Here is an 18,843-nt window from a genome sequence, read left to right as displayed (position 1 = left end):
CCTATTAGTTAGACTCAATCTGATTTAGCCCATCTGCTGAGAGGATTTTATCAGGGCATATGGGGCATCCAGAGAAAACTAGCACCTCTGGTGTGAGCGCTTGCTTTTCAGGGCCGCTCATCCAACTTTCATGGCCACTTTCAACCAACTCTCACCTGTGTCTCCAAAACAAAACTGTAGCATTTATGTAGATATACATAAGCTATCTCTAATTACTATTATGTTCAACTACAAGTCATTGTTTAAGCAATATTCATCATTTACTTTGATTTTCCAGTCTGGGTGACATTTTTTCATTTCTAGATACTTCTTATATATTAGATTATATTTGATGTGCTCTATAATAATTTACTGAATAACATCAATTTTATCCACTTGTTATAAAGTAGCTCTACATATCTGATTTATCAGGGGGAAATTGAGTGTGTTCAGATAATACTTAAGAACAAAGTGATTATCATGGCATGAAGTTAGGGAATGCTTCTAACCAGGAGAATGGTAGGCTTTATAATGACAGAAAGAATGGTAGAAGGTATACCTCCTATGAGGTATGAGATAATAATATTTATAACTGGGTATCAGAATAGCATGTGCAAAAAATGATAGTGTGACTAGAGCAAGAGATGTTATTGGTTCCTAGAGAAAGATGAGGTAGAATAAATTAAAATTGAACCTGTTGGTAGAAAAAATGAATGCTAAATAGAAGAATTTATTAATGTTTGATCTTGTAGATGACAGGAAGTCATTACAGGAATGGCATTGCTAGTCTTAGACTGATGATGAGTATCTTCCATGCCTAAGAGAAGAAGATGGGGATTTATTGCATCTTACCTACTCTTCCAAAATGAATTATTGAAAACCCACATCCTAATCTCTGCAGTATTCCTTCTATAAAATAGTACATGGCTAACCCATGGTGGATAGAAAATTGGAAAGAATGGCACCAGAAGCTAAAGGTTTGTATTTTGCATATGTCTGTCCCCACCTTCACACACACACACACACACACACACACCCCATTATGCCACACTTCTTATGTTTTTCATCTTCTCTACCAGAGTTTACCAGTGTCTATTTCGATGTTCAGTGTTGTATTTGCTTCATGGAAAATTGAAGGATCAATTTTTGTAATAAGTAAACAAAAAATTAGTACCTACCTGCCCAAACTGCTTAGAATAACACACTTAGTGATACAACCCATGATTCACAAATGAAGAAAGGGCCAAAGGCAACTCTCATTCAGAAATAATGAGGCGTGAAATGGTGTTTTGGAATTAAATTTACATCGAGAGAAAAAGCATTTCCAAAATGCAAAAAATAATTAGCACTGAAATTGTTGAATGAAACTACATAGAGTATGCATTCACAGGTTATTGGCCAATATGTAGTATGTTCATTTATTTTTTCTTCCAATTTACATGTATCTTTATTTTGCCTCTTTGGCATAATACTTAGTAGTGATTTCTTATGAGAATCATTTATTGATAGAATCAATTTTTAAAAATTCCCAGAAATAAAGACATAGATGCCTGGTGTTTCACTGCATCGTGATGGTTATTGTAGGTGAATAAAAAGTCTCTTCAGGGAAGCTTGATGGTTGTGGTAGGCAGAGGGGGTGGCAGTATTTCTCTGCTTCCTGGTGTGCTGTTTGTAAGTTTGGAAGGAAGTTGCTCCTTGATGTAGCTGTGCTTTGCCTTATCTCTAAATAGAAAGTTATTCAGTGTTGCTCAACTTTCCAGAAGTACTGAGGAGAATGCCCAGTGGTCCAGGAAGTTGGAAATTCACACATAGCAAGCTGACAAAAGCTAACCCTGATGCTTTGAAGTTACTACAAAATGTTTCCTCCTTCAATTCTTTTCCCTGTGTCAGGCTACTACTCAGGGCAATTCTCCCTGGCATTCTCCTGGCATTTCTCTTTGTAATTATATAACATCCACATGGTACAACTATCGAGGAGTTTTGCTGATTTTTAAAAAATTTGCATAAGCAACATGTATTCTATACAGTAGGGGCTGAGAAATTAATAGCGATGTAATTTTTTTTCTAAGTAACGGAAAACATTTCCAGTTATTCATTGGTGCAGGACATTTGGTACAGATAATGTTGCTATGGCAACTTTAGAACAAGACTTAATTTGGGCCACAGTGAGAGCACCAACTTGTTTTAAATTCATCATCCGGTCTAATCTAGCATGTACATGTCGGCTTGCATTGGCAAATACTGCTGTAGTGGTGCTCATGTTGAAAGTGTTTTAGAGACAGTATCCCTTCAATTTCTCCTTATATTCATGGGATACTTTCTTAACATATTCAGCAGGACAAATTATGATAATCTACATTAAGAAAAAAATCAACCCTTATTGTTTTTCCTCCAGCCTGAAAGCTTTGAAAATCAATTTGACCTTAATGTCTGACATATATTTTGACATTAAAATACTTCTCCTTCTAATGTTGAATCACACAAATGGCCAGAGGAAGAAAGTTAGAGTATTTGTCTATAGATAAATCTTTTTATTCAATATGTATTAATATTTGTCCATGGTTGGCACAAACTTGGAAGGATTTTGCAAGTTTGAGCAGGTTTTTAGGCAGTGTTTTTCAGGTCTCTTCCCATGTGGTACAATGGAAAAAAAGGACTAAGTTCTTTATACACAATACTCATCATCCTTTCCAAGCCACTAGTACCTACTAAATCTACAATTGCCTCCTGAGCCCAAGCTCATAAAGGCCCAATGTAAACTCATGGAACACTAGTGAGGAACAAGGTAGGCTACACCTGGGGCAAGACCTTTAAAGAGCAGTACATGAAGCCATCTGCAAATATTTATTGAAAAGCCACTGTGTGAAAGGCATGATTCTAGGTACTGTCAGACATTTTATCAGGTAGGTAAACTAACTAGGTCTAGAATACAATACATTATAGTGTATCTTTTGCCTCAAGCCTATAATCTTCCTAACTTCCTTTTTTCTGTCCATGAAGCAACAACCATACTTCCCAGGTTCATCTATAACTCTTCAATCTCCTTCACTTTCTTTCTTTTTTTGGGGGGGGTGGGGGGGTGGGGGGCAGGGCAGTGAGGGTTAAGTGACTTGCCCAGGGTCAGACAGCTAGTAAGTGTCAAGTGTCTGAGGCCAGATTTGAACTCAGGTCCTCCTGACTCCAAGGCCAGTGCTTTATCTACTGTGCCACCTAGCTGCCCTCCTTCACTTTCTATATATAATCAGTTACCAAGTTAATTCTGGCTCCACAATACCATTAAAATATGTCCCCTTCTCTCCAATTACATGACCAATTAGCTAGATCAGTCCTTCATCACTTCATACATTTATCAAACAAAAAATATTTATTAATTGACCATTTGCCAGACACTGTTATAGGCACTAGGGATAGTTAATTAGAAATTAACCATTTGCTATCATCAAAGAACTACATTGCATGAGAGGGGTACAATATGTCCACCTATAATTATGTACAAAATACAATGTAATGGAGGCAGCCCTAGACACTGGAATCAGGAAAGAAAAATCCTCACGTAAGAGATTATAGATGTGAAGAGAAAATGCATCTGCAGCATAGAGCCTGGTCTGTGAAAAGGTGTGAAAATGAGCATGGCCTTGGATGAGAAAGAACAAAGACAGTTTGACTAGAAGAGTATGTGGAGGTGAATAGCAATATGGCAACAGCCCCTAAACTAATCCTTCTTTCTTGAGTCTTTCTCCTCTCCAGTCCATCCTCTACATAGCTCCCAAAATGATTTTCCTAAGGTGCAGGTCTGACCATATTACTTCACTGATCAAAAAGCTACAGCAACTCCCTCTCAATTTTAGTATAAAAATAAAATCTTCTTTGTTTGGCATTTAAAGCCCTTAACAATTTGACTTTGGTCTACTTTTCTGAGATTTTTACACTTTACTTATTCCATCACACATTCTATATTCCAGCCAAACTGGCCTACTTATCATTCCTTGTACACAATTTTTCACATCTATCTGTGACTTTGGACAGTGTCCCCCATGCCTGATATCTCCTCATGTCTGCTTCTTGGAATCCCTAACTTCCCTCAAAGCTGAGCTCTAGTCCCATCTCTTACAGGAGGTATTTCCTGATTCCCTGGCTTCTGTCATAGATAGATAGATAGATACATACATACATACGTAGTACATATTTTGTGTTTATTACTATGTGCACATGTATAGATGAATAAATTAATAGAATATAAGTTCCTTGATGTCAGGGACTGTTTCACATTTGTCATTGTATTCCCAACACTTAGTATAATACTTGGAACATGGGAGATGGTTAATTAATGCTTATTAATGGAATTGAATTGGAACCTTGGATGGTTTTGCAGAGAAAGAGGATATCAGTGCATGCACAAGGACATGATCTTATAATACTACATGAGCCATATCTTCTTTTTAAAAATAATAAACATTTTTATTTATGTTTTGGGATTCCAAATTTATCCCTCTTTCCCTGACTCCCCTTCCCCCTCCCTGAGGGAGTAAGCAATCAGATATGGCTTATACATGTGCAATTATGTAAAACATTACCATATTAGTCATTTTATATAAAAAAGAATAAAAGAAAACAATGAAAGAAAGTGAAAAATAGCATTCTTCAGTCTGTATGTTCAATCAATATCACTTCTTTCTTTGAAGGTGGATAGTGTGTTTCATCATTAATTCATTAGGATTGTCTTGGATCATTGTATTGCTGAGAATAGTTGTCATTCACAGTTCTTCATCAAACAATATTGCTATCTCGGTGCACAATGTTCTTTTGGTTCTGCTCACTTCCCTATTCATCAGTTCATACAAGTCTTTCCAGGCCTTTTTGAAATTATCCTGCTTGTCATTTCTTATAGCACAATAATATTCCATCACCTTAATATGCCACAGTTTGTTTAGCCGTTCTTCAATTGAGAGCCATATCTTCTTAATACCAAATGGCCTACACTCCATGTATGTAGGACTAATAGCTTCTTAATAACAGTGTATAAGATATATATATATGTAGATATATAGATAGATATATATAGATATATATAGATATATATCCCCCTGAGCCCACTCACATGTATTTGTTTTATGGGTCCCTAATGAGAGCTTTTCAGATCTAGAACTTGTTACCTTTAGGTATTTATTTATCTAAATAAAAAGTAGCAAACCAAAACAAGTTATAAGAAGATGTATAATGCAGGATAGCCACCATCTGTAAAGGATTTCACAGTCTATCTAGCTGAGGTGAAAAGATATGTGAAAAGTTAGATGTCTACATAGAAATAGAACTAATAATACAAAGAAATAATGTCTAATGAATGACACATTGAGAAACTCTCAAGGCATTGAGAGGAATTAGATGGTGAAGTATGGAAGTCCTGGACTTGGAGTTAGGAAGAACCAAGTTCAAATTTGACTTCAGGTACTCATTAGCATTGTTACCCTGGGCAAGTTACTTAACGTCCCATCCTTGGTTTTCTCATCTTTAGAATGTGGAATAATAACAGCATTTACCTCATGGTTTTTGTGAAGACTAAATGAGATAACAGGTACAACACCTTGCAAACCTTAAAGCACTATATAAATGCTAGTGTTTAGTGTCACATCCACTTGGGAGGGAGGGGATGACAGAGGAGCAAAGAGGAAGGATTGGAGCTGATCCTTGAAGGAAAGGTAGGGTTTGGAATTGATGTATAGGGCTTTCTAGACAAAGGAAACAGAATGAGCAAAGATGTGGAGGGGAGCTATCATGACCTTTTTGTTTGTTTGTTTGTTTTTGGTGAGGCAATTGGGATTAAGTGACTTGCCCGGGGTCACACAGGTAGTAACTGTTAAGTGTCTGTGTCTGAGGAGGGATTTGAACTCAGGTCCTCCTGAATCCAGGGCCTGTACTCTATACACTGTACCACCTAGCTGTCCCTATCATGACCTTTTTAAGGGACAAAGAATATATCACTTTGGTTTGGATCTGGAAGATTAGATTAAAATATACACACGTGTGTATATACATATGTATATATTTAATCTTTATACATATATGCATGTGTGTATATATACACATACATACCCATACACACATTTATTAACATATATTAACAAACATATACACACATAACATTAGGGTATTTGGAAACCTAGAACCTGATCACATAAAAAGGAAATAGTGTATAAGACACAGAGACCTGGCAATTGGCACTGGAGCTCTTCTAATGACAAAATGCTAAAAACGTCCTTAATGCTTAATTTAAACCTACAGTATGCCACTTGACTAATTCTTTCTTTCTTTGTTTTTACCTGCAACTACCAGCCTAGGCATATTTCCCCTTTTCTAGCTATCTCTTCCTATACTTTCCATTTAGCTCAGTCACCTATGTCCACCCCAACTCTCTCCATCCATCTGTTCCTTCCACTAAACTTAGGAAACCTTGTTCTATTGTGAGCAAACCCCTACATTCTCTGCACTAGAGGGGTCAAACACCAGGTCCACAACACTCCCAAGGGCACTGGAAACCAAATTAAAATGTAATTGGGAAATATCTAACAAAATAACTAAAAATATAATAAAATATAAATAAAGTTTCTATGTGATTTTCTAAATCAATATATGACCTGAAATAATCATTATGTATGGTATTGTAGTCCCCTTTCTATTTGAACCTGATACCACTACACTACATTTTTCACTTGCACCTATTCTATTGAGACCTTGTTTCTCTAATTGAAATGTAGTCTCTAATTGATACCAAGTTTCCGCCAATATAAACTTTCCCAGAAACCTTATCTAAGAGAGGGAATTCCTCTTCTTCCTACCTGCCACTCCCCAACTCTGAGGGTAACAATGACCCAGCATCCACCTTGTTCACATTGCTATTTCCAAACCACCGATTCCCCCAACATCAAGTAACAACTTTGCCTAAAAAGTCATATAATCCTAGAATTTTTCAGTTGGAAGAGACTTCAGGGCTCATTTATTATAATTCCCTGACAAATATAGAAATCTTTTCTATGTTGCAGAAAAATGGTTATCCAGCTTTTGACTAAATACATTCATTTACCAGGAATCTAATAACCCAAGGCAGGTCATTCCATTTCTACAGCTCTCTAATTATTAAGAAATTCTTTGAAAACTAATAATAAAATAACAAAAATTTAATTAAAAAGAAAATTTAATTAATTAAAAGGAGCAGCTAGGTAGCACAGTGAATAAAGCACCAGCCCTGGATTCAGGAGGACCTGAGTTCAAATCCAACCTCAGACACTTGACACTTACTAGCTGTGTGACCCTGGGCAAGTCACTCAACCCTCATTGCCCCACAAAAAAAAAAGAAAAAGAAAAAGAAAAGAAAAGAAAAGAGAAAAGAAAGAAATTCTTGACTTCTGATGCCAAAATGGCAGAGTAAGGAAGTAACCCTCTAAAGTCTTCCCAAATCCCTCTCCAAACAGCTAAAATCCTGTCTCAGAATTGATCTAGGATCAGGGAAGCAGCTTTACCAGAATGATGGGAAAGGTCTGTCTTACTGGGCTAGGAAGAGAACAAGGACCAAGAGCAGCAGCTAACCTCATAGCAAGGGGCCTGCAGCAAGGCTCCAAGCCTGGGGAAATCAACCAGAGAGGCCCCACACTTTTGTAAATCAGCAGAGGGGAGACCAGGAAAATGAGTAGTCTGTGCAGGACAGCAAGGCCCCACCCCATGAACCCCATCTATAACACAAACTCCTACCAAGCCCTTGATTATATTGTTTACCAGTAGTGAAACCCTGCCCTGGGGCTGGCCAACAGCAAGACCCATCCCCTGAGGCCTAGCAACAGAGACCCTATTTCCATAGCAACCCTGAAGCATGGCCCCACCCCTGGATCAGACCATGAAAAAGATCTGCCCTCCAGGACCAGATACCAGAAAGACTCTGTTACTATAGCAACCCAGCAGCAACACCACCCCTGGAGCAGGCCAGCAGCTAAATCCAACATACAGGGGAGGCCAACAGGGAGGCCCATGCCCCAGTACAAGGAGAAAGAAAGGCAGCCCTCTAGAGAAAGCAAGCAATGAAGAATCCCTGAAGCCCAGTAAAAGCCAGCAGTAAGACCTAAAGTCCCAGCATAAAAAGCTTGGGACAGTTCAGAATGAGAGCCCAACCCTTACATAAAAACACCAAGTCACAGAAAAAAAGAAGCAGCAGCATAAAAATAAGCAATAAACAAAAACAAAAAGGCAGAAAAACCTTGACTATAGAAAATTACTGTGATAATAGGGAGGATTGAGGGATAAATTTAGAATAAGGCAATAGCAACAAAATGGCTCCATATAAAGCCTCAAAGAAAAATGTAATTTATTCTCAGGCCTAAAAAGAATTCCTGAAAGAGTTTTAAAAAGGATTTTAAAAAGCAAATTAGAGAAATAGAAGAACAACTGGGGGAAATGAGAGTAATGCAAGAGGATCATGGGGAAAAAAATCAATAACATGCAAAAAGATATATAAAAATTTACCAAGGGAAATAACTCCCTAAAAAATAGAATTTGTCATATGAAAAAGGAAGTAGAAAAGCTCACTGAAGAAAATAATTCCCTAAAAATTAGTACCAAACAAGTGGAAACCAATGACTTTATGATCCATCAAGACACAATAAAACAAAATCTATTTTTTTAAATCAAAGAAAATGTGAGATTTCTTATTAGAAAAACAATTGAGCTAGAAAATTACAGTACCTGAAAGGCATGATCAAAAAATAAAAAAGGCCTGGACAACATCTTTCAAGAAATTATCAAATAAAACTTCCCTGATATATTAGAACCAGAGGAGGAAAAATATAAATTGAAAGAATCCACCTAAGGGATACGAAAATGAAAACTCCTAGGAACATCATAGTCAAATTCCAGAACTCACAGATCAAGGAGAAAGCATTGCAAGCAGTCAAAAAAAAAATTCAAATATCATAGAGGTACAGTAAGGATTAGACAGGATTCAGCAGCTTCCACATTAAAGAACTGGAGCATTTGGAATATAATATACCAGAAGGCAAAGAAGTTAGGATTACAACCAAGAATTACCTACCCAGAAAAATTGAATATAATCTTTCTTGGAGGGGCAAGGGTGGAATGGATCTTTAACAATATAGAGGTCTTGATAAAGCACTAGCCCTGGATTCAGGCGGACCTGAGTTCAAATTCAGCCTCAGACACTTGACACTTACTAACTTTGTGACTCTGGGCAAGTCACTTAACCCTCATTGCCCTGCCTAAAAAAAATAAAAAATAGAGGTCTTTCAAGCATTTCTAATTAAAAGAGCAGAGTTGAATAAAAAATTTTATCTTCAAATACAAGACTCAATGGAAACATAAAAATGCAAACAAGAATTCAGAAAGAGAAAACAAGAAATTCAATAATGTTAAACTGTTTATATGTATATATGGCAAGAAAATATTTAGAAGGAATATATGTAAACCGACGATGTGGATATAAGGTGACTTTGATAAGGTGATACCCCCAAAAACCAAGGTAAAAAAGTGAGAAAGAAGATTACACCAGAAGAAGGAAGGGGGAGATTGAAAGGGGGCAAATTATCCCACATAAAAGGCATGAAAGAGTTATTATACTGGAGGGGAAGATGAAGAGGGGTGGCAGTAGGCAAAGCTTAAACCTTACTCTCATCAAAATTGACTCAAAGCAGGAATAACATGTACATTGAGTTGGATATAGAAATCACTTACCTTATAAGAAAGTAAAAAGGGATGAAGATAATAGAAAGTGGAGGGAGGACGGATAAAAGGGAAGTATAATGGGGAAGGTGGTAATTAAAAGTAAAACAATTATGAGGTGGTTAAGAGAAAGGGGAGATAAATAAGTGAAAAACAGAATGGAGAGAAATAGAGTTAGTTATCATAACTATAAATGTGAATGGGATGAACTCAGCCATAAAATGGAAGTGAATAGCAGTATGGATGAAAAACCACATTTCCATGATATGTTGTTCACAAGAAATACATTTGAAGCAGAGAGATACACACAAGGTAAATGCAAGGGGCTGGAACAGAATCTATTCTGCTTCAGCTGAAGAAATGATAGCAGGAGTAGCAATCTTGATCTCAGACAAAGCAAAAGCAAAAATAAGTCAAAGAAAAAATCATAGAAACAACTGATCATTTAATTAAAGAAAATGATAATAATGAGACAACATAACAAAATGTATGGGATGTAACCAAAGTGGTTCTTAGGGGGAATTCTATATCTCTAATTGCTTACAACAATAAAATAGAGAAAAAGCAAATCAATGAATTGTTTATGCAATTTTAAAAGAACTAGAAAATGAACAGATGAAAAATGCCCAATTAAACACCAAATTGGAAATCCAGAAAATCAAAGGTGAGGTTAATAAAATTTAAAGTAAGAAAACTAACTAGTAAATAAAACTAGAAGCTGGTTTTATGGGGAAAAAATAAAATAAACTATTGGTTAATTTGATTTAAAAAAGGAAAGAACAGAACCCAATTATTAGTATCAAAAATGAAAGGAGTGAATTCACCACCAGTGAAGAGGAAATTACAACAATTGTTAGGCGTTATTTTGCCCATGTATATGCCAATAAATATGACAATCTAAATGAAGTGAATGAATATCTACAAAACTATAAAATTACCCAGATTAGCAGAAGAAATAAAATGCTTACATAACCCAATTTTAGAAGAAGAAATTGAAAAAAACATCAATGAACTTCGTAAGAAAAAATCTCCAGGGCCAGATGGATTCCTCAAGTAAATTCCACCAAACATTTAAAGAACAATTAATCCCAATATCACATAAATTATTTGGGGAAACAGGTGAAGAAAGAGTCCTACCAAATTCCTTTTATGACATAATTATGGTGCTAATACCCAAACCAGAAGGAGCCAAAACAGAGAAAGAAAATTATAGACTAATTTCCCTAATGAATATTCATGCAAAAATTTCAAATAAAATGCAAGCAAAGAAACTATAGCAATATATAACAAGGATCATACACTATGACCAGGTGGGATTAATAGCAGGAATGCAGGGCTAGTTCAATATTAGGAAAACTATCCTCCATACCAATAAAAAACCAAAAGAAATCATATGATCATCTCAATAGATGCAGAAAAATCCTTTGACAACATATAGCACTCATTCCTATTAAAAATACTAGAGAGTGGGCAGCTAGGTGGCACAGTGGATAGAGCACTGGCCCTGGAGTCAGGAGAACCTGAGTTCAAATCCAGCCTCCAACACTTAACACTTACTAGCTGTGTGACCCTGGGCAAGTCACTTAACCCCAATTGCCTCACTAAAAAACAAACAAAAAAATACTAGAGAGCATTGAAATAAATTGCAATTACCTTAAAATGATAAGAAATATTTATCTAAACATTTATCTAAAACCATTAGGGAATATTAGATGTAATGGGGATGAGCTAGAAGTCTTTCTAATACAATAAGGTGTGAAGCAAGGATGCTTATATTGTACTAGAAATTTTAGCTATAACAATAAGAGAAAAAATAAACTAAAAGATTTCAAATAGGCAATGAGGAAATGAAACTATCACTCTTTGCAGATGATATGATGTTATATTTAGAAAATCATAAAATTGTTAAGAATTTTAGCAAAGTTTAGGGGTTTTTGTTTTTTTGTTTTTCTGTCAATTTGTCACTCAAATCCTCTTCTCTCTTTTCATTTCCCTTTACATTGTTAGTCATCATAGAACCCTTTTATAAGTATCTGTAATATTATTGCTTCACTTAAGGAAACCATGTTTCTTAATGAAGCACAGTGGGGCATGTGAGAAAATAATGAATTTGGGGATGCCCAGAGGCCTCCTCAAGAGGATAATATTAAGATTGATTGGATTGACTTTGCTCATTAACTCACTTAAAGTTAACTTAATTAAAATCATACCTACCTGAAAGCCTGGCCCTCAGAGTGTGTGTTCTCTGAACTCTGATCTCAGCACCTTCTGCTCATAGACCAACCTCAAGTCCAGTAAACCAATAGATTTGAATGATGCTAGCCAATTAGCTTGAAGCAGTGTGTAAGGGCCACCTCTCCTTGAGACTCACAGGAAGCTTCTGCTCACACAGGTACAGGGACTTCCTTTTGGACCTGAGACAAGGTGGTGGCACCTTGCTCTCTCTCTCTCTCTCTCTCTCTCTCTCTCTCTCTCTCTCTCTCTTCTATCCTAGGCATGTAGAGCTTCTGAACTTTCTGAGCCATGTGCTCTCTCTCTCTTTACTAATATTTAATATACTTTAATAAATGCTTAATGCCCAAAAACTGGTGCTAAAGCCTCGAATTTATAAGTAGCACTGGTGCAGTTAGGTGGAACAGTGGATAAAGCACCAGCCCTGAATTCAGGATGACCTGAGTTCAAATCTGGCTTCAAACACTTGACACTTACTAGCTGTGTGACCCTGGGCAAGTCACTTAACCCTCATTGCCCCACAAAAACAAAAACAAATAAATACCACTATACTAAGAACCCCAGGTAAATTTCCCTAAATCTTGAAACAGAAATAAGGCGACCACATATAATTTTAAATGCCACAGTTGCAGGATAAAAAATAAATCCAAATAAACTATCAGCATTTCTATATATTACCAACTAAGTCCATAAGCAAGAAATAGAAAGAGAAATGCCATTTAAAATAACTGTAGCCAATATAAAATGCTTGGGAGTCTAGACAAACCAAAGAATTATATGAACACAACTATAAAATACTTTGATATAGTTGTGAACTGATCTAACCATTCTGGAAAGTAATTTGGAACTATGGCCATACAGATATCAAACTGTGCATACCCTTTGATCCAGTAATACTGCTGCTAGGTCTATATCCCAAAGATATTCAAAAAGGGGGCAAAGGGCCTGTTTGTACAAAATTATTTATAGCAGCTCCTTTTGTGGTGGCTAAAAATTGGAAATCAAAGGGATGCCCATCAATGAGGGAATGGCTAAACAAGTTGAGGTATATGATTGTAATGGAATGTTATCCTGCTGTAAGAAATGACAAGCAGGATGATTACAGGAAAATCTGGAAAGACTTACATGAACTGATGCATAGTGAAGTGAATGTACACAGTTAGAGCAACATTTTTGATGTAGAATTGTAAATGACCTAGCTATTCTCAGCAATACAATGATCCAAGACAATCCCAAAAGACTAATGATGAAGCATACTAGACTGAAGCATGCTATTTTTCACTTTTTTCTTTCATTTTTTTCTTATACAAAATGACTAATATGGAAATGTTTTGCATAATTGCATATGCATAACCTATAGCTAATTACTTACCACCTCAGGGAAGAGGAAGAGGGGAGGCAGGGAGGCATCAAATTTGGAATTCAAAACTTTAAATAAAAATGTTTAAAAAATTGGGGGAGACCTCGTCTCCCGACTCTGGTTCTTGCTTCAACAGTGTTTTGGACGGAACAGACTCGGGGTTCCTCCAGCTCCCCTCACGCTAGATCTTCGTCCTTATGCAGCCCGCCAGCCCCTGGGACCACCCGACCCCGCTTTCCAGACCATCCGCCTCCGGGACCATCCGCCCCTGGCCTCCGAGACCAAACAGCTCCGGGACCAGTCGCCTCCTCCCGTTTCTGTCTGTGCCATGAGCTCCACCTCTCAGATCCGCCAAAACTTCTCCTCCGAGGCCGAGGCCCCGGTCAACCGCCTAGCCAACCTCTACCTGCAGGCCTCCTGCTCCTACCTGTCCTTCGGTTTCTATTTCGACCGGGACGATGTCGCTCTTCCGAGGGTGTCGCATTTTTTCCGTGACCTGGGAAAGGACAAATGCGAGGGCGCAGAGCGCCTTATGAGGCTCCAGAACCAACGTGGGGGCCGGGTCCTCCTCCAGGCTGTGCAGAAACCTGGTCAAGATGAGTGGGACCGCAGCTTGCATGCCACGGAGGCTGCCCTGAGCCTGGAGAAGGGCCTGAACCAGGTCATCCTGAAACTGCACGCGCTGGGCTCCAGCCAAGAGGATCCACACCTCTGCGATTTCCTGGAGAGCCACTACCTGGACGAGGAGGTGAGGCTGCTGAAGCGCCTGGGCGACCACCTGACCAAACTGTGCCACGTGCAGGCCGACCCCCAGCCCGGGCTGGGAGAATACCGAGCCTGAAGCACGACTAGGAGGAGCAGCCCCACGAGAAGGCTGACGGGCCCACAATAAAGAATAAAGCCGGGGGCGGGGGGGGGGGGGGGGGGGGGGGGGGGGGGGGGGGAGTAATTCTTTATATTGCTCCTAATAGGCTTCCACCCAATAACACTATTTGTTCCTTTCTCTGACCAGCATGGCAACCTTTCAAACATGGTAAAACAATAATCATGTGTTCTCCATAAATTTTCTCTTCTACTGAGTAAGAATTCCAAATTAATTCAAATAATTTTTCTTATGACATCATTTTCAGTCTCCTCCACATCCTAGTATCCATTCCTATACAAGTCTTAAGTTTGTCAGCGATCTTTTTAAAATATGTCAGGTAAAATGGACCATTCCACATATGTCTTCTTCAGATGTGGTCTGAGTATATGTACAGTGAGACGGTTATCTCCCTTGCTCTGGACTTTATGATTCCATTATTATAGAAGTATCCTAAAATGATGGTTTTGTGGAAATTGCATCACAGAATTGACCAAATAAACTAAGACATCCAGATCTTTTTCTCATTAACTTCTGTGTATTCATCTTTCCCCATCCTGTGCTTGGATAGTTAATTGTTTTAACTTAAATGGATATTTAATCCATCCCTATTAAATTTCTTCTTATAAGTTAGACCTATTATTCTTTAGATATTGATTTCCTCGTCCAATATAATAACCTTTTCCCAGAAATATGAGTTTTCTGAAAATTATATAACCATAGCTTCTGCATCTTCATTCTTTAATAACAATTTCAGAATAACAGTGTGTTGTTAAGGCTGCCTAGAATGTAGTTAGGTAGCTCACTGAATGGAACACTGGACCTGGAGTTAGGAAGTCCTGAATTCAAATCTGACCTCAAACAGTTACTAGGTGTGTGACCCTGAACAAGTCACCTCACTTCTGTTTAACTCAGTTTTCTCAAGTGTACACTGGGGATTGTAACATTGTTTGTTGCTATTGTTCAGTCATTTGACCCCATTTGCAGTTTTCTTGGCAAAGATACTGGAGTGGTTTACCATTTCCTTTTCCAGCTCATTTTACAGATGAGAAACTAGGGCAAACAGTGTGAAGTGACTTGCCCCAGGTCACATAGCTAGTAATTGTCTAAAGCTGGATTTGATCTCATGAAAATGAGTCTTCCTGATTCCTAGTACAGTGTTCTGTACACTGTGCCACCTAGCTGTCCTATATTGTAAGATTGTTGTAAGGATCAAATGAGATATTACGTGTGTGTCAAGATAATGAAATGTGATAGATGAGATTTAGGGGACACTCAGGAGCCCACCTGGAGATTAATATAAACTGATCGAATTGGATAAAACGACTAACTTGACTGGATTACTGACTTAACTAGATTCTAAGCACATCTGGCTGGTACTTAAGAGTACTTAAGAAAGTAATTGTTCTCAGAAGCTAGCAACTTTTGACCACCTTTGGGCTCAGACAACTAATCAGCTTGAAGAACCTCCCATTTCTGGGAGGGGAAGAGGAAGGAGGAAGCAGAAGCTGTGCAGAGAGCTCACTTTTTTTGGACTGTGAGACATCACGTGGTGGCAGAGGACTTCACAGGGAAGTTAGGAAAGTTAGGATTGCCAGATTATAGGAATTCTGTTCTCAATCTTTCTCTTTCTTTTACTATCTTTCAATAAACCCTTAAAAATCTAAACTTGTTTATCAGTTATTTTAATCAGTTTCCCCCCAAAACTGGGGGGACAGATTAGAACCTACATTTAGAAATTTAAATTACCCATGTGTAAAGCAGAGCAAAGTACCTGGCACACAAGTTCTATAGAAGTGTTAGCCATTATTCTTATTACCAATGTAGATCAATATACCTTCCCTGTAACTTCTAGCCTTAGAGAGATACCCATATTATTAAGAAGGTGTGGTTTGCCCACATGTTGCCAATGTGTGTAAGAAGTGGAGCTTGAACTCATATAGTAAGCACTTAATAAATGCTTAATCATTCATTCATTCATTCATAATTTACCTCCTCTTTTTTTGAAATTTCAGTTATCAAAATGTCATTAAATTACCTCCAGTCCTATAGCAACCCCGCCATACACACACACACACACACACACAAAGGAGGCTTTGCAGTACTCTGGAAAGTCATCTGGTCTTAGAGTCCAAGGAAGTGGATTCAAGTCCTGCTTCTGATATTAACTACTTTGAGAAAATTCCTTAATTTCCTGGATCTTTAGCTTGATCATCTGTAAAATGAAAGGGTTAGACTATATACCCTCTGAGATCCCTTATTAGGGGTCTACTTCTATGATCCCTCTTCTCACTGTATCTTTTTCTTTGTGATTATTCAAGATGTTGGCCAGTGATTTAGTAACTATATCTACAAATTCTTTCAGTAGCCTGTGATGAAATTCATTCAAGCCTGGTGAACTGAATGCAGAGTATCCAGGTGTTCTCTTATTATCTCCTCATTTAGTTCAGGTTTTGATTCCTTTTTAACTATTTTTTGTTCTAAACTCATGTATCTGAAAATCAGCCTCCTTAGTAAAACAAAAACTGAACCAATAGAGAAAGTGGGGAGTAGTTCTGCTTTTCTTCTACCTTCTGTTAACATCAGCCCCTTCTGCCCCAAGCTATAGATCGATCCCTTTATTATTTGCTGCCTTGGCCCCACCATAGTTAAAAGTCTTTCTGGCTGGCCTGTAGCTCAGAGGTATTATTTGACCATGAGCTCAATCTGAGGCAACAGTATTATGTGTCTGCCAAGAAAGTTAATGGAATTGTACAATAGGTAGCACTGATGTGAGTGTCTACAACAATGAAAATGATGGGCCAGATGTAAAAACAAAAGGCACTAGTAAAGTATTTTTAAAAGGAAAAAAATAAAGAAATGATCCCACTGTACCTTGCACAAATGAGACTACATATGGAACATTGTATTCAATTTGGTGCTATATTTGCTTTTTATATGACAGTAATTTCCCCACATCTGCCCCCCTTCCCTTGTAATGAAACAAATATATGGAACACTGAATAAATATGTATGCCATCCTTATATTGGGGCCATATTAATCTCTAGATCATTTCTGTTTTATTAAATGTGCTGCTGGAGAGGGCATTCCAATTTGGTGCAAGAATCATCTTTTTTACACATAGATCTAGCTGGACATGTCACTCTTTTGATCAAAATATGTCAATTGCTCTCTATTTTCTACTATGTGAATTTAAATGCCTCTGTCTTTTGTTCAGTAGAATAAAGCAACTAATGTAAACATTTCTGGGGAAGTAAAATAATAGGGTCTGGGGAATGTCAGTGTTTAACTAAGACAGTCTTTGTCCTCATGGAGTTTAGAGTCTAGAAGGGGGAATATGAAATAAACGTAGGCAACTATAATATATAGAGTAGCTGATGGTTCAGGGGATAGAATTCCAGGCCTGGAGTCCAGAAGACCTGAGTTCAAATACGGCCGTGGACACTTAGTAGCTGTGTGACTCTGAGAAAGTCATTTAACTGTTTGCTTCAGTTTCAAGAAGGAAATGGCAAACCATTCTAGTATTTTTGCCAAGAAAACCTCAAATGGGATCATGAAGGGTCAGATGTGACTAAAATGAATGAACAACTATAATGTATAACATGATAAATACATTCAAGAGTTCCATAATAAAGTACTCTTATGAGGTCTGAAGAAGTCCAAGCTGATTTGAAGAGTGACTCAACTTCTAATCTCTGAAGCTCTATCCTATACCAAGTCAGGGGACTAAGATATGCAGCTAGTATAGTGGAAAGTATACTGGAATTTAACATAAAGGATCTTGGTTTTGAATTCCTATCTCTGCTATGTAGGAGCTATATGACTGTGGTTAAGTCAAATAAACACAGCTCCTCATCTGTCCCCTTAACAAAATGAAAGGCCTAGACAAATTTGCCTCTAAAGTCCCTTCTAGTTTTAAATGTCTTATTCTATAAAACCTCTGTCCAATAAGGGTTGAAGAGGGTTCCTATTCCCAATTTGGAGAGTCAGGAAGCTACAGGACAGGGTAGCAAGATACTCATCCTGGGGTCTTGGAGAGAATGCTCACTGTGGAAGTGTCCTATTCGCCTATGCTGTAGCACTACCCTACCATAGATGAGAAAATGTTTACAAGAAAAGAGACCATCAACATTATTGTACAATATTTGAAAGAATAATTGTTAATAAAAAATGACCAATGTGAGAGTGGGTGCAAATCTAATTTGCTGAGCAGTCAAGACCAACATTATTGCATAAAGAGACTATTTCTGAACAGAAATGTAAGATAAGTATGAGAAGGGAGTAGCCTATTATAGTGAATGAGGACCAGCCCGAAAGAATGACAAAGAATGAAACACTTGATGTAGATGTGCAATATACAACATGTATGAAAGAAATCCTCACATTCCACTTTCACATCAGTAATCTGGCCAGGTAGGTGGGCTTCAAGGCAGTGAGAGGGAGACAGACAGAAAGAGACACAGAGAGAGAGCGAGAGCGAGAGCGAGAGCGAGAGGGAGGGAGGGAGGGAGGGAGGGAGAGAGAGAGAGAGAGAGAGAGAGAGAGAGAGAGAGAGAGAGAGAGAGAGAGAGAGAGAGAGAGAGAGAGAGAGAGATTAAAGATAAAAAGAGCATGAAGAACAAAGAGCCAAATGAAGAAGGTGTTATGAATCTGGGTGGAAAAATGCAATCCTATCACACCAAATAAAACCAC

At 37.8% G+C, this 18,843-nt stretch overlaps 1 protein-coding gene across 1 annotated transcript; it reads left to right on the top strand.

Moving 5' to 3' along the window:
- Positions 1–13,616: 13,616 nt before the first annotated feature.
- LOC122747761 (ferritin light chain-like) lies at positions 13,617–14,129 on the top strand. The gene has a single exon (XM_043993610.1). It carries the CDS (start codon positions 13,617–13,619, stop codon positions 14,127–14,129), a length of 513 nt encoding a protein of 170 aa, XP_043849545.1.
- Positions 14,130–18,843: the final 4,714 nt, after the last annotated feature.

The sequence above is a fragment of the Dromiciops gliroides genome, chromosome 3 (genome assembly GCF_019393635.1).
Source record: "Dromiciops gliroides isolate mDroGli1 chromosome 3, mDroGli1.pri, whole genome shotgun sequence".
NCBI lineage: Eukaryota > Metazoa > Chordata > Mammalia > Microbiotheria > Microbiotheriidae > Dromiciops > Dromiciops gliroides.
The sequence above is the reverse complement of the archived record's forward strand: the minus strand, read 5'-3'. Positions and strand labels throughout refer to the sequence as shown.